Source organism: Grus americana, chromosome 3 (genome assembly GCF_028858705.1).
Source record: "Grus americana isolate bGruAme1 chromosome 3, bGruAme1.mat, whole genome shotgun sequence".
Classification (NCBI taxonomy): domain Eukaryota; kingdom Metazoa; phylum Chordata; class Aves; order Gruiformes; family Gruidae; genus Grus; species Grus americana.
The window spans coordinates 49,697,801-49,717,518 of NC_072854.1; the positions used below are offsets into that span (position 1 = coordinate 49,697,801).

The 19,718-nt window shown below is 38.9% G+C and overlaps 1 protein-coding gene across 2 annotated transcripts in view; it reads right to left on the reverse strand.

Moving 5' to 3' along the window:
* PDSS2 (decaprenyl diphosphate synthase subunit 2) overlaps nt 1-19,718 on the reverse strand; it is a 121,932-nt gene that overhangs the window by 34,486 nt on the left and 67,728 nt on the right. For both annotated transcript variants that reach the window (XM_054820212.1, XM_054820213.1), the window contains one exon: nt 10,152-10,350. In XM_054820212.1, coding sequence (XP_054676187.1) covers nt 10,152-10,350 — 199 coding nt within the window. The remainder of the gene's footprint in view (nt 1-10,151; nt 10,351-19,718) is intronic.

Below are 19,718 nucleotides of genomic sequence, written 5' to 3' on the forward strand. Positions count from 1 at the left end.
AGGATAAGGCAATGGCCACAAATTAAAACACGAAATTCCATCTGGACACATGAAAACACTTTACTGTGAGGGCAGTAAAACAATGGCACAGGTTGCCCAAAGGGGTCATGAAGTTTCCATCTGTGGGGATATTCAAAAGCCATCTGGACATGGTCCTGGGCAATCTGCTCTAGCTGGCCCTGCTTGGGCAGGGGGTTCGGACTAGATGATCTCCAGAGGACCCTTCCAACCTCAACCATTCTGTGATACTAGCAGCTGGTGGAGGAGGACCACAGCTGATTTTGCATACTCACATCTGCAGCAACAGTAATAATAACTTTTCTCCTCGTTGAAATAATAAAACCAAGGCTACAAAGCTGGTGCCAAATACTCTCTTAGAGAAGAGTTAAGTTTACTGATTGTACTGGGAACAGATTTCACTTCTACAAATAGTTAGTTCTTGGGAGACTAAGGAAGGCCATCTAGACAAATTTTAGATTCTTATCACTATTGATAACAGTTTTGAATTGCAACTGAATCACCAGAAAAATGTATTTTCACTTTTTAAAAGTGTATTCTCCATTGAAGCTGTACTCCAGGTGGACAGCTGACTATATTCTAACCACTGACCTCCAGTCCTTCTGCAACATTGCTTACTAACCATCTTGTCATGACAGTCCACCCCTAGAACCAAATACATCCTAAAATGGACGTTAATATGTATTAAGTCCTTACTCAAAAGGAAAAAAAAGGTTGTTTGAGATAATATTGTTAAGACAGTATTTCACCAGAAACAGATTTGATTGGTTTTTATCCTACTATGCACCCTCAATATGAATCTTATTATGTTTAAGAAACAGACTTTATTTAAAGCCAAGAAAACAGAACTTGTGATTTTCCACTGCTTCAGCTATAAAAAGAATGAAGCTGGCATCACAAATATCGCTCATGGAGGACATCACCTCCTGCAACTTTATGAAAATCCATTTTCATTTTATAATTTGTATATGAGCTAAAGCTATTTAGCAATTAATTCCCCCCATGATGATTATTTATGGCTGTGAAAGAAACAGCTGTATCGAACATCTCTGCTTTAAGAAACCTGGACAGTGGCAATACCTATTCTAAGTAGCTGGTGAATGAAGCAGCAGAACTGCTAGCTCTTGAGAGACCTTTCTCAGAGTGTGCATCTCATGCAGAATAAAATATCACATACCCACAAGTTTTCATTACTTACCATTTCTTAGAATAAAATTTGTTTTCTTTTAAATATCTATTTCTTACGCGTTCTGGCAGAGATTAACATCTTGGATACAGTTTCTTGTTAACAGTTAAGGAAACAGCAAACATAGCCACTTTTTAATGTTTGCCTCTAATCTTTGAAAGGCAGTGTCTTCTTTGAAAAGTGTGTGTGGGGGGGTTGCCTTAAAAAAAAAAAACAACCCACAAACCCCCTTTTCTTTCATAATTTGGTCTTAACATTCAATGAAATTTATTTTTTTTTATATATATATACACACACACAATATGCATGCATATATATATATATATAATCAGAGCCTGCAAATATTTTTGACTCCTAAACCATTTGTCTTCACCACCAGACAGCTGCCAATTCGGTGTCATACATTAAGGTAGCAAACAACAGAGGGACAGAGACTGCTAACCCCAACTATCCAGAACATGTTTCTCAGGTATAGCGATTATGCATGAGATCTTGGATGACCTCTGACTTTCTTCTCAACAAAATCAGCTTTTTCTTCAGTTTCTTTAAATTAGGTTTCACTTTCTTCTTCATTGATGCTCAAGAGTCATCTCTGAAAAGACCTCTCTCTCTCATGTGTAGATAGCATATCAGTATTTTCCAGACCATTCTGTTAATTAGAATGAGGCATACAGTAGTTCTATCAGATACAGAACTACTTAACCAGGTGTTAGAAGTAGCTCTGTGGTTTACCTCTGAGAAGAGCAATATTTATCCGGAATAATGACAGGTATTTGGTTCAGGAACTCAAGCAGTAAACATTGACTTTGGTCTGCTGGGCAGAGGAGAGAAGCAGAAGGACATGTCCAATTGCTACTAAGAGGAAGGCAAATTCAGATGCAAGTTAAGGAAACTGTGAGACGATTCAGAGGCAAGAACATTGAACGGACTTTGTGCAAACCAGTAGGAAAATCTTCAGTAGTCTACTGAAAATTTGTCAGAACTGAGCGGATAACTTTTTCCTCAGACTGTTACTTGCTCAGTCAATGCAGCACTGAGATAGAAACTCAAACACTCACAATTCTGTTCTTGATAGCTCCATGCTTCGTTGCTTTCAAGATATTCTTGCAGTATATTTCTGGAAAACAGCTTCAATCTTAGACTTGATGATTCACAGTGATACTTGACTTGATAGCAGTCTCAATCTTAGTCCATCCATGTTCTGCAGCAGTCAGTCTGCTACAAGGCACTGGTTGTAAGTCATACATGTCCGTAAGAGAAGCGGCAGAAATCACTCTTTTTTCTTTTTTTAAAACTATTTTTTTCATGCAGAAGTGGGAGGACAGAAAATAGATGGAAATCTAAACATAAAATTTTCCAGCAGTGCCATGGCCAAAAACCACAGAAAAATAAACTCTTTCAATACAGACCTATACTAACCCCAGTGGAGTCTAGCTTTGGGAAAGCTTAACGTAAGCATTAGCTTTAAAAACTAGTACAGGTGTAAAAGGTCACTAAGGAAAAGGACAGACCTACTTGAGGAACGCACTAATTAGGAATCAAAACAAAGTTAAGCACTTGTAATCTCAAAACCGACATTCAAATTCAGTGCAACAGAACTCTTTCAGATCAAAGAGGAGACTGTTTCTAACCTATTAACACAATTACAGATTGTCTAATTTTTAGAATTTCAATTAAATTAATAAATTAATGAGCTGCATCACCTAATCCTCTAATTTAACTTCTCCAACAGATTACTTTTTCAAATATATAACCACAGTCATTAAGGTAATGAAATTTTACAAATATTTAATTATATTACCAGTTATAGATAGCAAACGTGAAATAGAATTAAAAAAAAAAAATCTGTAAAAGATTCAGAAAACTGAATGCTTCCTGTGCTCAGGAGTTACTTTAGGGGCTATACATTTACTTCTTGAAAACAAAGGCAAACGATGCATTTGCTAAGGAACTGTTCCACTGACACAAGTGCAGAAAGGGGCAATAGGAAGAGCACAATGCTGTAATTAGGAGATTCACTAGCATCTTCCTACAATTTTATCATCATCACCATAAGAACTGTTACCTCTAATGACAGCAGAAATGCTAGACAAAAGTTTTAAGGCAGTAGTGTGGTGAAAATTTAATTACCAAGTACTGATTCCAATAGATTTTCATCTTTTATCTCTAACATACAGGATTTTTTCCCCCTAATGCTTAAATACTTTCGTCAACTATTATAAAGAGTGCCTTTTTGCTACCAAAGAAACTTCACACGACTGTCAACAAAATTTTAGTACAGAAAACTTCTTATTAAAAATCCAGTCTTTGAGAACATTGGGCAGAAAACCCCCCGATATGTGTCATTAATGGACATAAAGTTTGTTTGAATTACAATCTCTTTTACGTTTTACTTTAATGTAAATGAAAACCACATTTACCTCTCATAAGTGGATGCAAATTAATAAATTTTGGTGCACCCTAAAAATAATTATTAAAACAAGTAAGTTTTATTAATAAAATTGATTCATAATTATGCATAATCATAACAATGTACTACTTAGTACTGAAAGTGTGTTTGGAGTCTCCAATAAAATCTACACTAAATTGTCTGCAAATATTGAGTAGGTATCTCAATATTTTAAGATACATAACTGCTCATTTAGGGTTGCCCAAAGAAGAGTTTTATTCTGTAATAACGCAATCATGATGGCCATGTTGTCTTATGTCATCTCATATTAGGTTAAAGGTTCAAAAACCATTACAATTCTTTCTTGGTTTTCTTCTCCCCCATTTCCCAGATAAAATAGTGTTCCTTAAGTGTACTTTGCCATAAATCAGTTCAGAGCTCTTTAAACTTATCTATATTTTTCATTAGCATCTGGTTTTGAGATACGCCACCGTGGCACTCTAAAATACTAAATTAGAAAAAAAATACTCAGCAATATAGATACTATCCTATTTCCTATCTACTCCAGTACGTCACCATCAAACGGTACCTCAGGGAAGGTACAGCAAGACAAGCATGGTAACGTACTTTCAAAAAGCTCTTTATCCTGCTCTCTAGAAAAAAAATTGAAGGTTGTTTTTCTTAATTTTTTCTCTGAAGAATTCAACTTCACTCTTAAACTTCATAACCTGGGTCTTTAATCCAATCTGACCTCTGCTTCTTAACCAAATTCATGCCTCAGCGTCACCCAAGTGCTCTGTGAGCTGATCATTTTAACGGTACTCACCTCCAACAGCAGCTTGTATCAGGGAAGAAAAAGGAACTAAGTGAGCAGAGGGGAAGAGTTAAGAATAATTAAAGATATAGACATGATTTGAAAATGGTTTTATCATAAGCTTCAGTTTTCTATATTAACAATGTAACTGGGAGCAAACACATTACTTCTGGTTCTCACCTTTTCTCCATGATTTTTTTAATCCTGCCTTCTTTGCTCAATACAGCTAATGAATCTCAGAAGGAAAATTCAGATTAAGGGCCTTTATTTATTTTATGTAAAATAAAAATATACTTAGAAGGTATTTATGGTTAAGATTTTCTTCCAGAGAAAACAATGAAGAATAGCTCTTTCAAAATAACTTTCATTGCTCTGAAAATAACTCATCTCACCACTACATTTACCAAGAAGCACCTTCTAGTCACCTCAAACCAAATGAAAAGCCTGTTCTGAGGGACAGTAATTTGGACCTATTACAAGTCAGTGGCTGCTAATGGCTGCCTTCACATCAGCAACAAGACATTTCTTTTTAAAAAGGATATCCCCTTAAGAGGGATTGCTGATGGCATGCACTCTTCATGTGCTTTAGAATAAGTTTTCAGTTTTGAAGAGAGGACCAGAAGACTGCCACTGATCCTAGGAATCATTTCTTTAGCCAATCCATGATTTTTCACTGTTTTAATACTTAAAATATTTTTTGAAAATTTTATGTTCTTGTCTTGACATCATTCAGGAAAAGGAAAAGCCTGATACAAAAGTACTACCTTTCTTAAATGACACTTCAAAATTGTAATTGTAGATTCCAGCTGACTTGTTTGGCAATTCACATCAAAAGAGCAACTCTGGCATAATTCCAGAAAGGGGATACTCTCCATATCCTTCACTGGTCAGGAAGGAACCAAGTTGCTCAAGTTCAAAACTGAGCCTTCTCCATAGGACCACAACTGATGCTACAGAAGTAGAAACCACAGTTCAAGATAAGCAGTTCTTCTATGTACAGCGTACATTCAGATTGCTGTCATAGGAAGACTTACATGAATAACTTGTTGATGTTTATGCAAACACAAGGCCTATTTTGTAAACAACACATTTATGCCTTTAGGAACACATAACATAAGGAAATGCATCCACTATATAAGTACTACATCTGTGCTACTGTTTATTTATAAACAAATAATGCTTAATAAAACAATGCTCTATAATGTGGTCTTCTGGCAGAGCTCTGCATTGACAGACAAGATTCCTAAATTCAATTCCAAGCTTGCAGGCTGCAGATTTTGAAGTGCTTCTGTGAACAGTTTAATCATTCCAACAAAAGTTCACTGAATTACAACAGGAAAAATAGAGTCATTCTTAAGATTTCAGTAAGAACTATGGAGAACACTACCGTTACATGTCTTTCAGGTTTTTGGGCTAGGCTTTTTAATTTTTTTTTTTATTTTGAGGGTGTGTGTGTGTTTATTTCTTGTTTTGGATATGTTGAGTTTTGGTGGTTTGGTTTCGGTTGGTTTGTTTGTGTGGGGTTTTGTTTTTTTAAATACAAAGGGATGCCTTCCTATCAGTTTATGGAATTGCAAGCCATGCATTTACAGATTATTTTAGCATTTTCTTTAGTCATCAGCACATTACAGTAGGCATTGCACTAAAATGCATCATTTCATCCTTCTGAAGTTTTATGTATCACTGTCTTTGGAGTGTGGGAGGATCAAAACTGGTCATAATTACATCTGTTATGCACCCTCTCCATAGTTTCATAAGATAACTGATGATTCAGATGCTTTAGGAAGCTCCAGCTTTAATGCTGCAACAGGTTTCTACCAACTTATCTGTGATACACCCTGAAAAAGCACATTATTTGATTATATCATGGTCAATATTCACACATCACTTGTGTTAAAATGTCCATATCACATATCTGGCTGACAGGTGACAAAAATGCCACTTAACACTTGTTACTTTTGCTATGTTTGCATTTGAATGCCATCTTAAAAATATTACAAGAAATGAAGGTTATTTAAGCAGAAATCAAAGACAAAACCAACACTTTTTGCTACCAGAGTCAAAGAAGCACTTTCATCCAACAAAACTTGCTGTTCGCAGTTTCATCCCCACATCTTGGCTAGGCAAAGTGAAACAACAAATGTTAAAGATATATTACCTTCAGATGGCAACAAAGAACCAACCCTTAAACATATCCTTTTACGCTTAATAATTTATTCACTTATTTAAAACTGTATATGGTCACATACCCCACAAGATAGTTGGGGGGTACCTTATTTTGTTAGGCAAACATCATTTACTTTTCCATCTCTCCCACATCTACATGTTCATGATGACTTTTACAAATACCTTATCACAATCCTACTATCAAAAGACTGCAACGTCAAAATGAGGAAACCTATCAAATCACCCCATCGTCCCATATAAACACACCCCAGTCTGATAAATCAGGACATTACCAGCCATTACTGTGGTGTTACTGAAGTAGCAAAAACCAACCATGCCCTTCCTTGTCAAAGGCTTACCATTCCTAAACCCACTGCTGAATATACCAACTACTAAAAGATCCCAAGTCAATTCCTCTTTGGGCTCAATTATGTTCTAAAATCCATGGATAAGCAATGTCCAGTCTACTACAGGATGCAGTTCTGAAGTAGGGTTACATCCATATTCTCTTCAATCAACAACATAATTTATCACTGCAATCACCGGGCCAAGAAAAGCTTTCTATCCAAAATACAAAGTAGACAAGAAAAAGGATAGTTTATGTAAGGTGATCAAAAAGTTAACACGAATGTACAAAAAGAACTGTAAATACATGTGATCTGATCAATCTAATGCTTCATAGCTGTAAAAGTTTTTTGAAGAAATTACTGTTCACTTTAAACAGTTTTTATTATCTGAATAAATGGAGAACTTCGTCACGATTACAAAAATGTAGCATGCAGTTTCATCTGCCCTTCAGTACTCTATTTTAAGCTTCAGTCATTACCAACTTTGTAATCATAATTAAAGTCTCATAATTGCACAAAGTAGAAAATGAGAATGCTTTCTTCTGAATTATGTGTGTTCAAAGACCAAAATTTTAGATGACTTTATAATACCAGAACAGCAGAATTTATCTTACAGGAGGCTTCCTAACTGACTTTTCAAGAAATCTTGAGTCTTTGTACCTCAGATATTAAAAAAAACAAACAAACCAAAAACAACCAACCAACCAACCCAAAACATCCCCAAACTCTTCTTTTGCATAACTTTAGCAAACATATGAGCAGTATGAGCACTAGTTTAAAAGAAACCCCCCAAAACACAAACCCTGAGCCTTGAATCTTGTTAACATCATTACAGTTATATTCTACAACAGTAGCAAGAAGAGGAAAATTACTACGAATTAACAACAACAATTCCTATATTTTATGTTATTTAAAAATCAAAGTGTTACCTAAGGCAATTACCTTGCAGCCTTTTAATATCTACAGGGAAAAGCCTAAGGGAAAATAATTGACTTTGCTAATTTTACCCTTGGCAATTATAAAATAGCTCTGCATTTCATTACGACTACAGAATTTCACATCTAATTGTCAGCCCCGAGAGAAGCACAGAGATAAATGCATCATACACAAGCTTAGACAAGAGTTTAACAGCACAATAAAATTATCTCAGTGGCAGAGGTTTCAGTTGATGTTAAAAACCCCTTTCGCTTAAATTCTAGTCTATTCAACAGCTATGCATGTCTACAGAGGTTATAGCCTTCCGTGGTCAGTACCACGTACAATACAGTGCTACTCATTTCATTAGCCAATTTGCTGAGCTACCAAATAAATGCCAGCAAAAAAGCGGTACTGTGATTTTTTTTACTTTGTACATCAAAGAAAACAAAACATTATGAAGAAAAAAGTCACAGTTATTTCACACTGCTGAAAAACAGATGCCAGATTTGAAAATTCATCATTTACAAAAGAATAAATACAGTATGTTTAAATCATTGCACCTGTCAAGAGATTTCTATAGCTTGTACTTCAATTTTTCTAACTTCGCTAGTAGGGTTAGACGTATGAAAAAGAATAATTTACTAAGTCAATCAGTTTCCATAATGGCATCCCACTTATCGTATGTAGAAGCTATGAAAGTATTTAGATGTCAGAAAAATGAAAAAAAAAAGTGCTAAAATGTTTTGGCAGAATTTTCCGACATGCAGTATAATGATTGCTTTAAAAAAAAAAAAAAAAAAGTATTTCTTTGCACTTGTGCTTCATTTCACTGTAGGCTTGTTTCCTGGCAAGTCTTCAGGGATTATACATTGCTGCTGCAATACTTAATGATGTACTAAATGCAAAGTAATAGGTGCTACTTTTATAAAAGTTTCCTCTTATGTTGAAACAAGGAAAATGATGTAGGGTTAAATCCTTTGGTCTGTCTTGAGAATCTTACTAAGTACTGAAAAAAAAAAAGAATGGATACAAATTAACAACAACTAGTAAAATCGACTACACCCCATTTTGCTTATGGTATGACTAAAATTTTGCACTATTTAGAACTTTTTTTAATAGTTGCTACCAGTTATCACTGTAATGGCTTAACCCACTATTCTAGCAGATTGACATCTAATTTTCTGTCTCTTCTCCTGAATCTCAGCTCTATGTTACAAAATGACACCACTTTTGAGAGAAACTGTCACACTCATGATCAAAGCAGCACAGACATACTCAGCTACCATCAAGAGGAGCTTTAGCATGAATATCTAAAAACAATAGACTCCTTAAGCTCAGGATTAAAACTATGTTGTTTATTGACAACTGCACACACAACAAACGTTTATTTTACAGCAATCTTCAGACCTATAAAAGTAGCCCCGCAATGAAGAATTGTTTTCTGTTTCCACTGGAACGGCACATTAAGCTCTCCAGCCATACACGCTGTTAGGTATTACACTAGACTGGCACAGGGATGCCCAGGAACCTCTCTCCACCACGGGAGGTTTTAAGAACAAGCTAGTCAAACACATGTCAAAAATTATTTGGTGTAGCTGATCCTGTCTGGGGAAAAGAAGAATCGACTGGAGAGAAGATCTCTTAAGGTCTCCATCAGTCTCATTTTCTAAGATCATACAGATATACAATTCGTTTATCATGAAAAACATTTCCCTGTAAAGTTTCAAACAGTTTGGCTGAGCAGCTGGATGGCAGCTGCCCTTTAGAAGTCAGTACATCCACGTTAATAGGGCAATCCAATACTCGAGGGCATCCAAATGCCTAACAAAATAATTTCATTAAGAGTAAAAAGTCACCTGAGTGCTGTGTAGACAAAGAAATGAAGCCTTTTCCCCCAAGAATTCCCTCAGACAGACAAACCTTTCACAAAGCACAAGGTAAAACAAAACAACAAACCAAACACATCTTCAGCTGGCAGTCTGCCAGAGGTGTTGTGCTCCAACATGTCACGAGGATGCCACTGCATATACGTTAAATTCACCAAATTAACCACTCATTCATTACTACCTATGGCTACACTGCTTCAGAATGTATACTAAAGGCCTCAGCACAGTAATTCTATAGGACGGTGGTAAACATGTTCACAGCAGCCTGTCAATCCATCTATAGCTACAATCTAAGTGTGCTGATTTTTAAAGGATGCTCCATATATACATACATATCATACCTGCTGATTTTTTAAAGGACCTCTCTTTCAGAAGACTCACTAATAGTTACTTGTTCTGGCAGTAGAAGATGTTTTTTTCTTTTTACCTTGGTATTCTGCAACTGTGCAAGGCTTGTGCAAGCATTTGCTAGAAGAAAATCTCCACTCAAAACAGCCATTTTATTTCCAAACTGCATATCCTTCAGTGGGCCATCACACGACTTGAGCTCACCAATATTTACTATGCCACGATGCACCAAAAAGGCAGTGTGGATCAGTTCCGTAATCTCGGCCAGACTTCGCTGACTGAAAGCAAAGAAAAAGTACAATTATTTTTGATGCCATGAATAAAAATATAGATTATTAGGGAAAAAAAACCCAAAACAACACAGGTCATGCTATGTACTAAACAGATATTTTATGAATTATTGTGTAGCTCTTCTATTTACTTCTAGAAGGCACAACTAGGAAGTGTTAAGCAGAGAGAAGTATCTCATCAGGCCCCTAAAGTATTTCCAGGTAAGCTGCGGGTACCACAGGTTCCATTTGGAGAAATGCTGCCCTTTGTTTGAATTTTTTTTTTTTTTGGGGGGGGGAAGGAGCTAAATAATCAATACAGTCCTCATGGTGCTTTTTTTTTTTGTTTTGCCTTCTAGAAGCTTGAGGGACACTGACATGAAGAAAATGCCAAGCAGAAAGTACTGATGGGAAGGAACAAAGGACATATCAGCAGGGGAGTCGCGAGCAAGCTGATCTGAACACCGTAAGAATGCTGCAGTCAATGACTGCTCAAATTAGAGTTAAATTAATAACAGGATACCTTGCAGTTCAATAACACCAAGGGGGGGGGAGAGGAGAAACTGCTGAACATTTTAAAACTGCATACTAATCATATTTCACTGGTTGTTTTACTCAGAAGAAGCGAAGGTCTAGCAAAGGGGCAGTCCCAATTTCATTTGGATAGGTTTACAAATCACTTCTTATTCCAACACACAGTGTGCTACATTCTGAATTTAGGGGTTTCACATCCCTGTGAGAGGCTTGCCACAGAGGTGTTATTTCTATTTATTTTCATTTTTTGGAAAAAGGCATGAAAACAGTCATGTAGCACAGTCCCCTCCTCCCACAATTCAACCCCGCAGTCCCCGATAGTTAGTGACTGTCACTCCAAGGAGCCCAGAGATGTCACCTTAGCTTGGAACTACAACAAGGCGATGAACAGAGATAATAACTGAGCAGGGACAAGGGGAAGGGGGGAAAGAGCAACACACTGGAGCATCCTCTCAACGCTGCAAACCTAGCTACACACAGCCCCGCCCCACCCCCCCCCCCCCCCTTACGAAATCTTCAGCACATTCACATCTTTTCTGACTCAAGTAGTTCCCTTTATGTCATGGAGACTTCACGTATGAGCAAAACCACAATGCACGTCCTCAGCTAAACAGATAACTAAAAGGCCTTAAAGTTCAAATGAAATTGCAACCTAGTACAAAGGCATGGTATGCTCCCCGTGCTTATTCAAAGCGGCCAAACACCAATTCATTGAGTAACTAAACTGCTTCATACATTCACATCGCATATCCTTGCTGATACATGCTCAGGTTAGATTCTGCCTCAGTACCGGCACAGTACTGAGCAAATTAATACTGTTTCCTCTGGACAGTGCAGATGTGTTGCTCCCACCCCAAACAATATTAATCTAAAATAAGCTTCTGCCCCAAATATCTCTGACCTGCAAAGAGCCCCAGCAACAACTGCTTCAGGCCAGTGATCCTTGCCAATTAGCAAGCGAGAAGAGGTAGTAGAGCCACACAGCCTAGGCAGGCATGCAGAAGGTAGATGAGCTGGTGGGAGAGGATAACCAGAGGTTCCCAATGTATTTTGTCACATGCAAAAATCCTAAACTGTTTTAAAAGCTGCCTTTAAAATTCACAATTTTTGCTCCACACAGAGAAAAAAAATCTGAAAACAAAACAGCTAGCCATTCTCCACATAGACAACAAAACTGAAGGCTGACGCTGTTTTTCAGAGAGGCAAGGGAGAAACAAGCACAACCTGCAGTATTGTAATCACGTTTGGCTCGACTCTAACAAAGGGTTAATAAAATTTCAAGCTCGGAGAAAAAGACTAACAAGACATCCCGATGCTCTTGCTGTCATTGTCAGGGCAGCCCTTGGAGGAAATGTCCATATCAATTCGGTTTATCAGATGGACAGCTGATCAACATTAAACAGACTTGCTCTGGGCAGATTGAGCCGAGCTACCTGTTATGAATAGCAATGAGAGCCCTCTGCTCCCTGCTGCCGAGCTCTGCCATTTCCGACTGCCGTAGATCCCAGGACATATGGGGATCCCTAGTGACGAGCACATAAAGCTGCAGCTAACTCAAGCGGCGGCTCATTTCCCCCAGCTGAAAGCAGACATTAATATCCTGAGGAGATCAGGCCCGCCTCTGTGACCCCCAACTACTGAAGCAAAACAATGACTGTCCTATTTCTTCATTTAATAAGCTTTTAATGAAGGAAATCAAAATCCCCTCTTTGACTTCAGCATCGCTCTTCATGAAAAGGTTACACAAATACATCAGTGTCATGCTTTCCAAATGCTTGGGATCTGGATGTTTTCATTTCTTTTTCTGTAATCCATTTGTTCTCCAAATGGTATTCATATTATGTGTGCTAACAAGAACCATATTAGGCAGATAATCTGCATCAGTTCTGATCTTCTACACTGCTCTTCCACCCTCTCTCTCTAGCAAACTAAAAATATAAGAACAAAAGCTATTGCAGAAATCCCAGGCAATAGATTTCTTAAATTTTTTTGGTGATAACCCCCCAGGCACAACAAAGAAGTCCACAGTGCTGCTAGGGATACAGGAGGGTTTCTTAACACAACTCTGTAAAGCATCCAACAAAAAACTCCCCACTGTTATTAAGTTGCAATTAAATGGCTAAAGCAATACTATATACAGCTTTCTCGATCTGAAGCACAATTCAATGATTAAATAATTTTGTATTTGAAAGCAGCTAATCCCAAAATACAAAAAAAAATTAATGTTTATGCAATGCTGGACTTACAACAACATACGACAGAGTACAAAAGTAGAAATAACAGGGCAACAGGATTACTAACTCCTACTGCTTCCATCCTGTTCCAGCTCCAGAGCCCGTGTTCACACAACAAAGAAGTGGTTGCCACAAGAATTACTTACATAGCAAGGTAGCACTGCGGAAATAGTCAACATTTTTAAATTTGCATTTAAAATACATAAAGTCTCTAAATGGAAGCAGGCTAAGAATAAGGAATGCTTTTTCACAAAATGCCAAAAGTACTTCCATCTGTCTTTCACGGCCTTCGCCACTGAAGGAAGAACTCCCCACAAACCATCACCAGCTGCCCTGGAGACTCCACTTACATCATGTTTCAAAAGATGATACTGTTTTGAGCTCCACACAATCTCTTAATCTCCTTTTCTTTCTCCCCTTCCAAAAATCAACCCCCATGCAGTAATGTTGTTCTAAGAAGGGTGGTACAGAGGCTTGGACAGTATCTGGGAGACCTTACAAAGAAGTTTTGGTGGGTCACAGTCAAACAGGCAGAAGTTCCGCTGTTAGATGCATTATTTAAGACAAGTTAATTGTGAAACACATCACACACACACACACACACCCCCCGCCTTCAACTAAGAGAATACCAGAATGGTTGAGGTTAGCAGGGACCTCTGGAGCCCAGCTAGTCCAACCCTAGTGCTCAAGCAGGGCCACCTTGAGACAGTTGCCCAGGACCATGCTCAGGTGGCTTTTTAGTATCTCCAAGGATGGAGACCCCACAACCCCTGTTTCTGTAAACAGGACAACAGGACATACTGGCTCATTACCCTTTCAAGTCAATTACTATCTATCACCTCAGTGAATACTTCCACTCCCCTTCCAGTCTTTGTTAGGATCCTCCAACTTGTTCTTAGCTCTCTTCTTTTTTGGCCCTACTCTTTACTTCATGAAAATCTTAATTCACAGACTTTTCTTGCCTGTGGTGTGTAAAAGGGAGCAGCATGTAAATTGCTTCTTGGTTTTCTGGTCTTGACTCCTTGTTCCTCTGCTTTTAATACCAGTGTAACAAACCTAAATCTGTAAAATGCTAGCTATAAAGTATCCCTTAGGTTATGAGCTTCTCAAGCTGCAAACGTCATCTTGGAAAGTACAAAGGAAACACTAACTTCACAAGTAATTAAAAAAACTCTTCAGCAAGGTCAATTGGAGCTATATTGACTCTAGGATTGCAAAACACCAGCTTGCAGGAAAATACTAGAAAAATGCAAAATTAAGTTCTACAGACAATTAGATCCTTCAACAAGAAAAACAAGTACAATTTCTATTCTTTCTCTTTGCTCCTCTCCCCCAATGAGGTCACACAGATCATTGACATTCAAGTATGTTTTGGTGAACTTTGATAAACTGCTGAGCAGACTTCAAGAAATCTTTTATATCTGCCCTTATAAACTAATGCAGTAGCTGCAATATCCTGCTACTGCCAACAACAAAGTAAGGTATACAGGTTTTGTAGAAACTCCATGCTCATACAGACACCACATCTACAGAAAAGAAAAAAAAAAAAGAACTAATGGAGAAACTTTGTAAATATGTTTCTATCTTTATATCTCTCTATAATCTGTTTAGATTGGATATTAGGAACAATTTCTTCACCAAAAGGGCTGTCGAGCATTGGAACAAGCTGCCCAGGGAAGTGGTGGAGTCACCATCCCTGGAGATATTTAAAAGACGTGTAGATGTGGTGCTTAGGGACAGGGGTAGTTGTGGACTTGGCAGTGCTAGGTTAATGGTTGGACTTGATCCTAAAGGTCTTTTCCAACCAAAATGATTCTATGATTGTATCTCAATAAACACATTTTACAATTTTATTTTGTATTAAAATTTCCTATTTGTATGCCTGGGAGTCTGCCTCATCACAGTATCACCTTTACTATTGGTCTTATTACAGAGATGAACATCTCATGCAGATCTCAACATAAATTTTAAAGCCTACACAAAACTATATGAAATGGCAAGGGGGATTGGCAAAATATGGAAACAAAATAAGTTTTGACAGCAAACTTCCTATGCAACCTTTTAAAATTAATTTTGCAGTGTTCCTTCCTATCATCTTGAATACCCTCTTTGTTGTTTGTATTATCTTTAAAGGCTTGCAGCTAGGAAACATTAGCCAGTACAATCTCTTTAAGAGTTCTTATAAGTGACCTCAGTCCCTAATTTCAAGTCCTAGTCTAAAAAGAAATAATAGCATTTTGCAAAACATATGATAAAATAGAAACATTAAATATCTCAATTGTACTGCTGTGAACAAAAGAGTACTTCAGCTTAAATACTCCTCTGCAATATTTGCGATGGAAAGTCAAGCTCTCAGTAACAGCAAGAAAACCTGTCAGTTTACCTTTCATTATCAGCTAACTGTCAGAAATACACTGGCCCTCTCAAAGGACGATAGATTATGCAAAGAAACATTTAATAATTGAAAATGTTAATAGCAGGCATAACATTTCACAGAAACGGACCAAAGACTTAGATTAGCCACTAAAATCCATAGCCTAAAATTTTCAGCAATGAAAGCAACTGCAACAAAGACAATTAAATCAATACATCAAAAATTCTTTAGCAACCCTTAGCATCAAACCTTTGAATTCAAGTGACTAACAGTATACACCCAAGATTTGAACATTTTCTCTGTGATTGTCAACCCAATAACCTCCCTTCAAAACAAAGGATTAATTTGGATGAATAGCCTTACATTCAGGATTTAAAAAAACCCAAAACCCGAAAACAAACAACAAAGCAGCCACCCAAACCCCCCATTAAAAATATCAGCATTTAATCCAGTTTAGTGACAACTATAATAATCTGTAGATACCTATGATCTGAAAAATGTAATAGTTCTTTAGGGGAAAATTACATATGAAAAAGCATTAACCAAAGAATTAAAGTAATAATCTTAAGCACAGACAATGTATTTGGGCAGAACTTGGTATTTGATTTTACTTTTTTTGTGTGTATGTGACTAATAAACAGAAATAAAAACTTGTCAAGACAAGAAGGTGCATACACTAAATTCAAATTCAACCAGTATGCTCTGGTCACTGTGCTGCACCAAGATAACCCGCTTAGTTACACAGAAGAAATGGCTGCAATTTTTACAGTTGTTTTTTCCATTCACTTGTCAAAGTCAATGCCACGGTTAAGAAAACCACGACTAAAGGAACAATGTGTAGTGTGTAACAAATAGCATCATGGTGATGGAAAGTCTCATTCTCATCTTCTGTGTACAGTCTCTTTTACAAGACATTAAAGGGGGGGGGGTGTTTAAACCAGTCAACATGCATGGCAGGTGCTGTGGTTTCACTAACAGAAAAAGTGTTCAGGACAGAACATTCTCTGTAGTCAGAGAACGAAGGGATGCGACAAGGAAGGCTAAGGCCTACTTGGAATTAAATCTGTCAAGAAATGTCAAGGACAACAAGAAAGGCTTTTTCAAATACATCAGCAGCAAAAGGAAGACTAGGGGAAATGTGGGCCCGCTGCTGAATGAGGTGGGTGCCCTGGTGACAGAAGATACAGCGAAGGTGGAGTTACTGAATGCTTTCTTTGCTTAAGTCTTTATGCTCAGACCAGCCTTCAGGAATCCCAGACCCTGGAGGTAGGAAAGAAAGTGTTGCAAAAGGAAGACCTTCCCTTGGTCGACGAGGATTGGGTTAGAGAACATCTAGGCAAGCTCAACATCCACAAATCTATGGGCACTGATGGGATGCACCCACTAGTGGTCAGGGAGCTGGCAGATGCTATTGCTAGGCTGCTCTCAATCATCTTTGAAAGGTCATGGAGAACAGGAGAGGTGCCTGAGGACTGGAGGAAAGCCAGTGTCACTCAGTGTCGTCAGGAGGAGGAGGACCCAGGAAACTACAGGCCAGTCAGCCTCACCTCCATCCCTGGAAATGTGATGGAATAGCTTTTTCAGGGGGTCATCAATAAGCATGTGGAGGAGAAGGTGGTTATTGGGAGTGGTCAGCACGGATTCACCAGGGGGAAATCATGCCTGACCAATCTGATAGCTTTCTACGATGGCATGACTGGCTGGGTCAGCAGCCATGCTCTCCCATGAAGGGACAGCAGTGGATGTTGTCTACCTTGACTTCAGCAAGGCTTCTGACATCATCTCTCATAACATCCTCATAAGCAAGCTTAGGAAGTGTGGGCTGGATGAGTGGACAGCGAGGTGGGTTGAGAACTGGCTGAATGGCAGCACTCAGAGGGTTGTGATAAGCGGTGCAGAGTCTAGTTGGAGGCCTGCAGCCAGCAGTGTGCCCCAGGGGTTGGTGCTGGATCTGGTCTTATTCAACATATTCATCGATGACCTGGATGAGGGGACAGAGCATACCCCCAGCAAAGTTGCTGATGATACTAAACTGGGAGGAATGGCCGACACACCAGAAGGCTGCACTGCCATTCAGAGAGATCTGGACAGGCTGGAGAGTTGGGTGGAGAGGAACCATATGAAATTCAATGAGGGCAAGTGTAGGGTCCTGCACCTAGGGAGGAATAACCCCAAGCACCAGTACAAGTTAGGGGTTGACCTGGTGGGAAGCAGCTCTGCAGAGGAGGACCTCGGAGTCCTGGTGACAACAAGCTCTCCATGAGCCAGCAGTGCGCCCTCGTAGCCAAGAAGGCCAATGGTATCCTGGGGTGCATTAAGAAGAGTGTGGCCAGCAGGTCGAGGGAGGTTATCCTCCCCCTCTGCTCTGCTCTGCTCTGGTGAGGCCACATCTGGAATATTGTGTCCAGTTCTGGGCTCCTCAGTTCAAGAAAGACAGGGAACTACTGGAGAGAGTCCAGCGGAGGGCTATGAGGATGATGAGGGGACTGGAGCATCTCTCGTTTGAGGAAAGGCTGAGAGAGCTGGGGCTGTTTAGCCTGGAGAAGAGAAGACGGAGAGGGGATCTTATCAATGCTTATAAATATCTAAAGGGTGGATTTCTAGAGGATGGGGCCAGACTCTCTTCAGTGGTGCCCAGTGACAGGACAAGGGGCAATGGGCATAAAATGGAACACAGGAAGTTCCATCTCAATATGGGAAAAAATTTTACTCTCAGGGTGACGGGGCACTGGAACAGGCTGCCCAGAGAGGTTGTGGAGTCTCCTTCCCTGGAGATACTCAAAACCCACCTGGATGCAATCCTGTGCAACATGCTTTAGGTGATCCTGCTTTAGCAGGGGGGGTTGGACTAGATTATCTCCAGAGGTCCCTTCCAACCCCTATCATTCTGGAAAGGAAAAAGAAAAAAAAAAGGGGGGGGGAGCAGCAGACTTAAGCATAGCACCAAATATTCATTGCATGACCATGACTCATGTATCTTACCCAGCAGAAAATATCTACCCACTGCTATCCTTTAACAAAGTCAGAGAATAAGACTTCTGTGGTTCCTATTATCTTGGTCACTAAGCTACTGTAGGGGCATCTTCCACCTGAGACATAAATGAAGTTGAAAGACATCAATTCGATGAAGTTTATTGAGTATGCTGTTTAATTGCATTCCTGTCAATCATTTTATTTTTAAACTGGCTACATATCTTACCTCTTTCATCTCCTTCCCTTCCCAGCATCACAAAGTTTCTGAAGTAAAACTTCTACCTATACTCCTTCATGTATTTTTCCTTCTTTATTCTTGAAAATATCTTACATTTTCTTTCTATATCTTCCCCACCACTGAATATTAATTTCTTTTCCCCCTAATTTGTCTTCATAAGCTTTTCCCTCAGCCCACTATAGGATTTGAAAATGTTTTCTGATTTTTAATGGGCAGACATTCACTTGAATTCAGCAAGCCAGTTTCCCTAAGCGTTGTGGGTGGTCGGCAGCAGGGGAGAGAGGCACTTGAAGTCAGGCTCCTGTTCCTTTTTTTAATGTTGGAATTACGAAGAAGGGTTTTGGCAGTCTTGACTGATAATTGAGTTCTACCACAGAACAACCAATTCCCCCCTTTGTATGGACAGCAACATGAAACTTAACCAATTTCTATCAGTTTCCAAAGTAGCGGCACTGATGTGCAACGATGGCGACCACCATGTCATTGCAGTGTAGCCAGGAACCCTCAAGCCTTGGAGCCTGCACCAGACTGCAAGCAATCCACATGTGCATCATCATCTCCCAGTAATATGAAGTCCTAATTGGTGAACTTCAGTGTCCGAAGGCTCTGTCTGGCTTACTCCTATATTTGGCATCTGCGGTCAGCAAAGTAACAGTGATCACAACCTACAGTACAGCACATTTTTCTTGTACTGGATGGCACCATCCTGGCAATTCCCCTTTCAAAGCGTACAGGCTGAAAGAAAAATTCTCCCAGCCTGGAAGCAAAAGCATCAATTCTGGGAAGCAAGTGAGAGAATCTAGACAAAGATCTCCTAAGAATCACTACCCCAAATTCAGTTTAAGAAAGCAAGTGTTAATCAGAGAAGCCAGCAGAAGAATACCACCAGCATCAATAAGTCAAACTGATTTTTTCCAGGACTTGGAGGAAGATGTGCAGGCTGGGACCAATAAAAAAAGAGAACATCGAGAGAAAGCCTGCACAGTAAGAAGTATCTAGCCATTGTAAGCTCCAGAAAACCAGT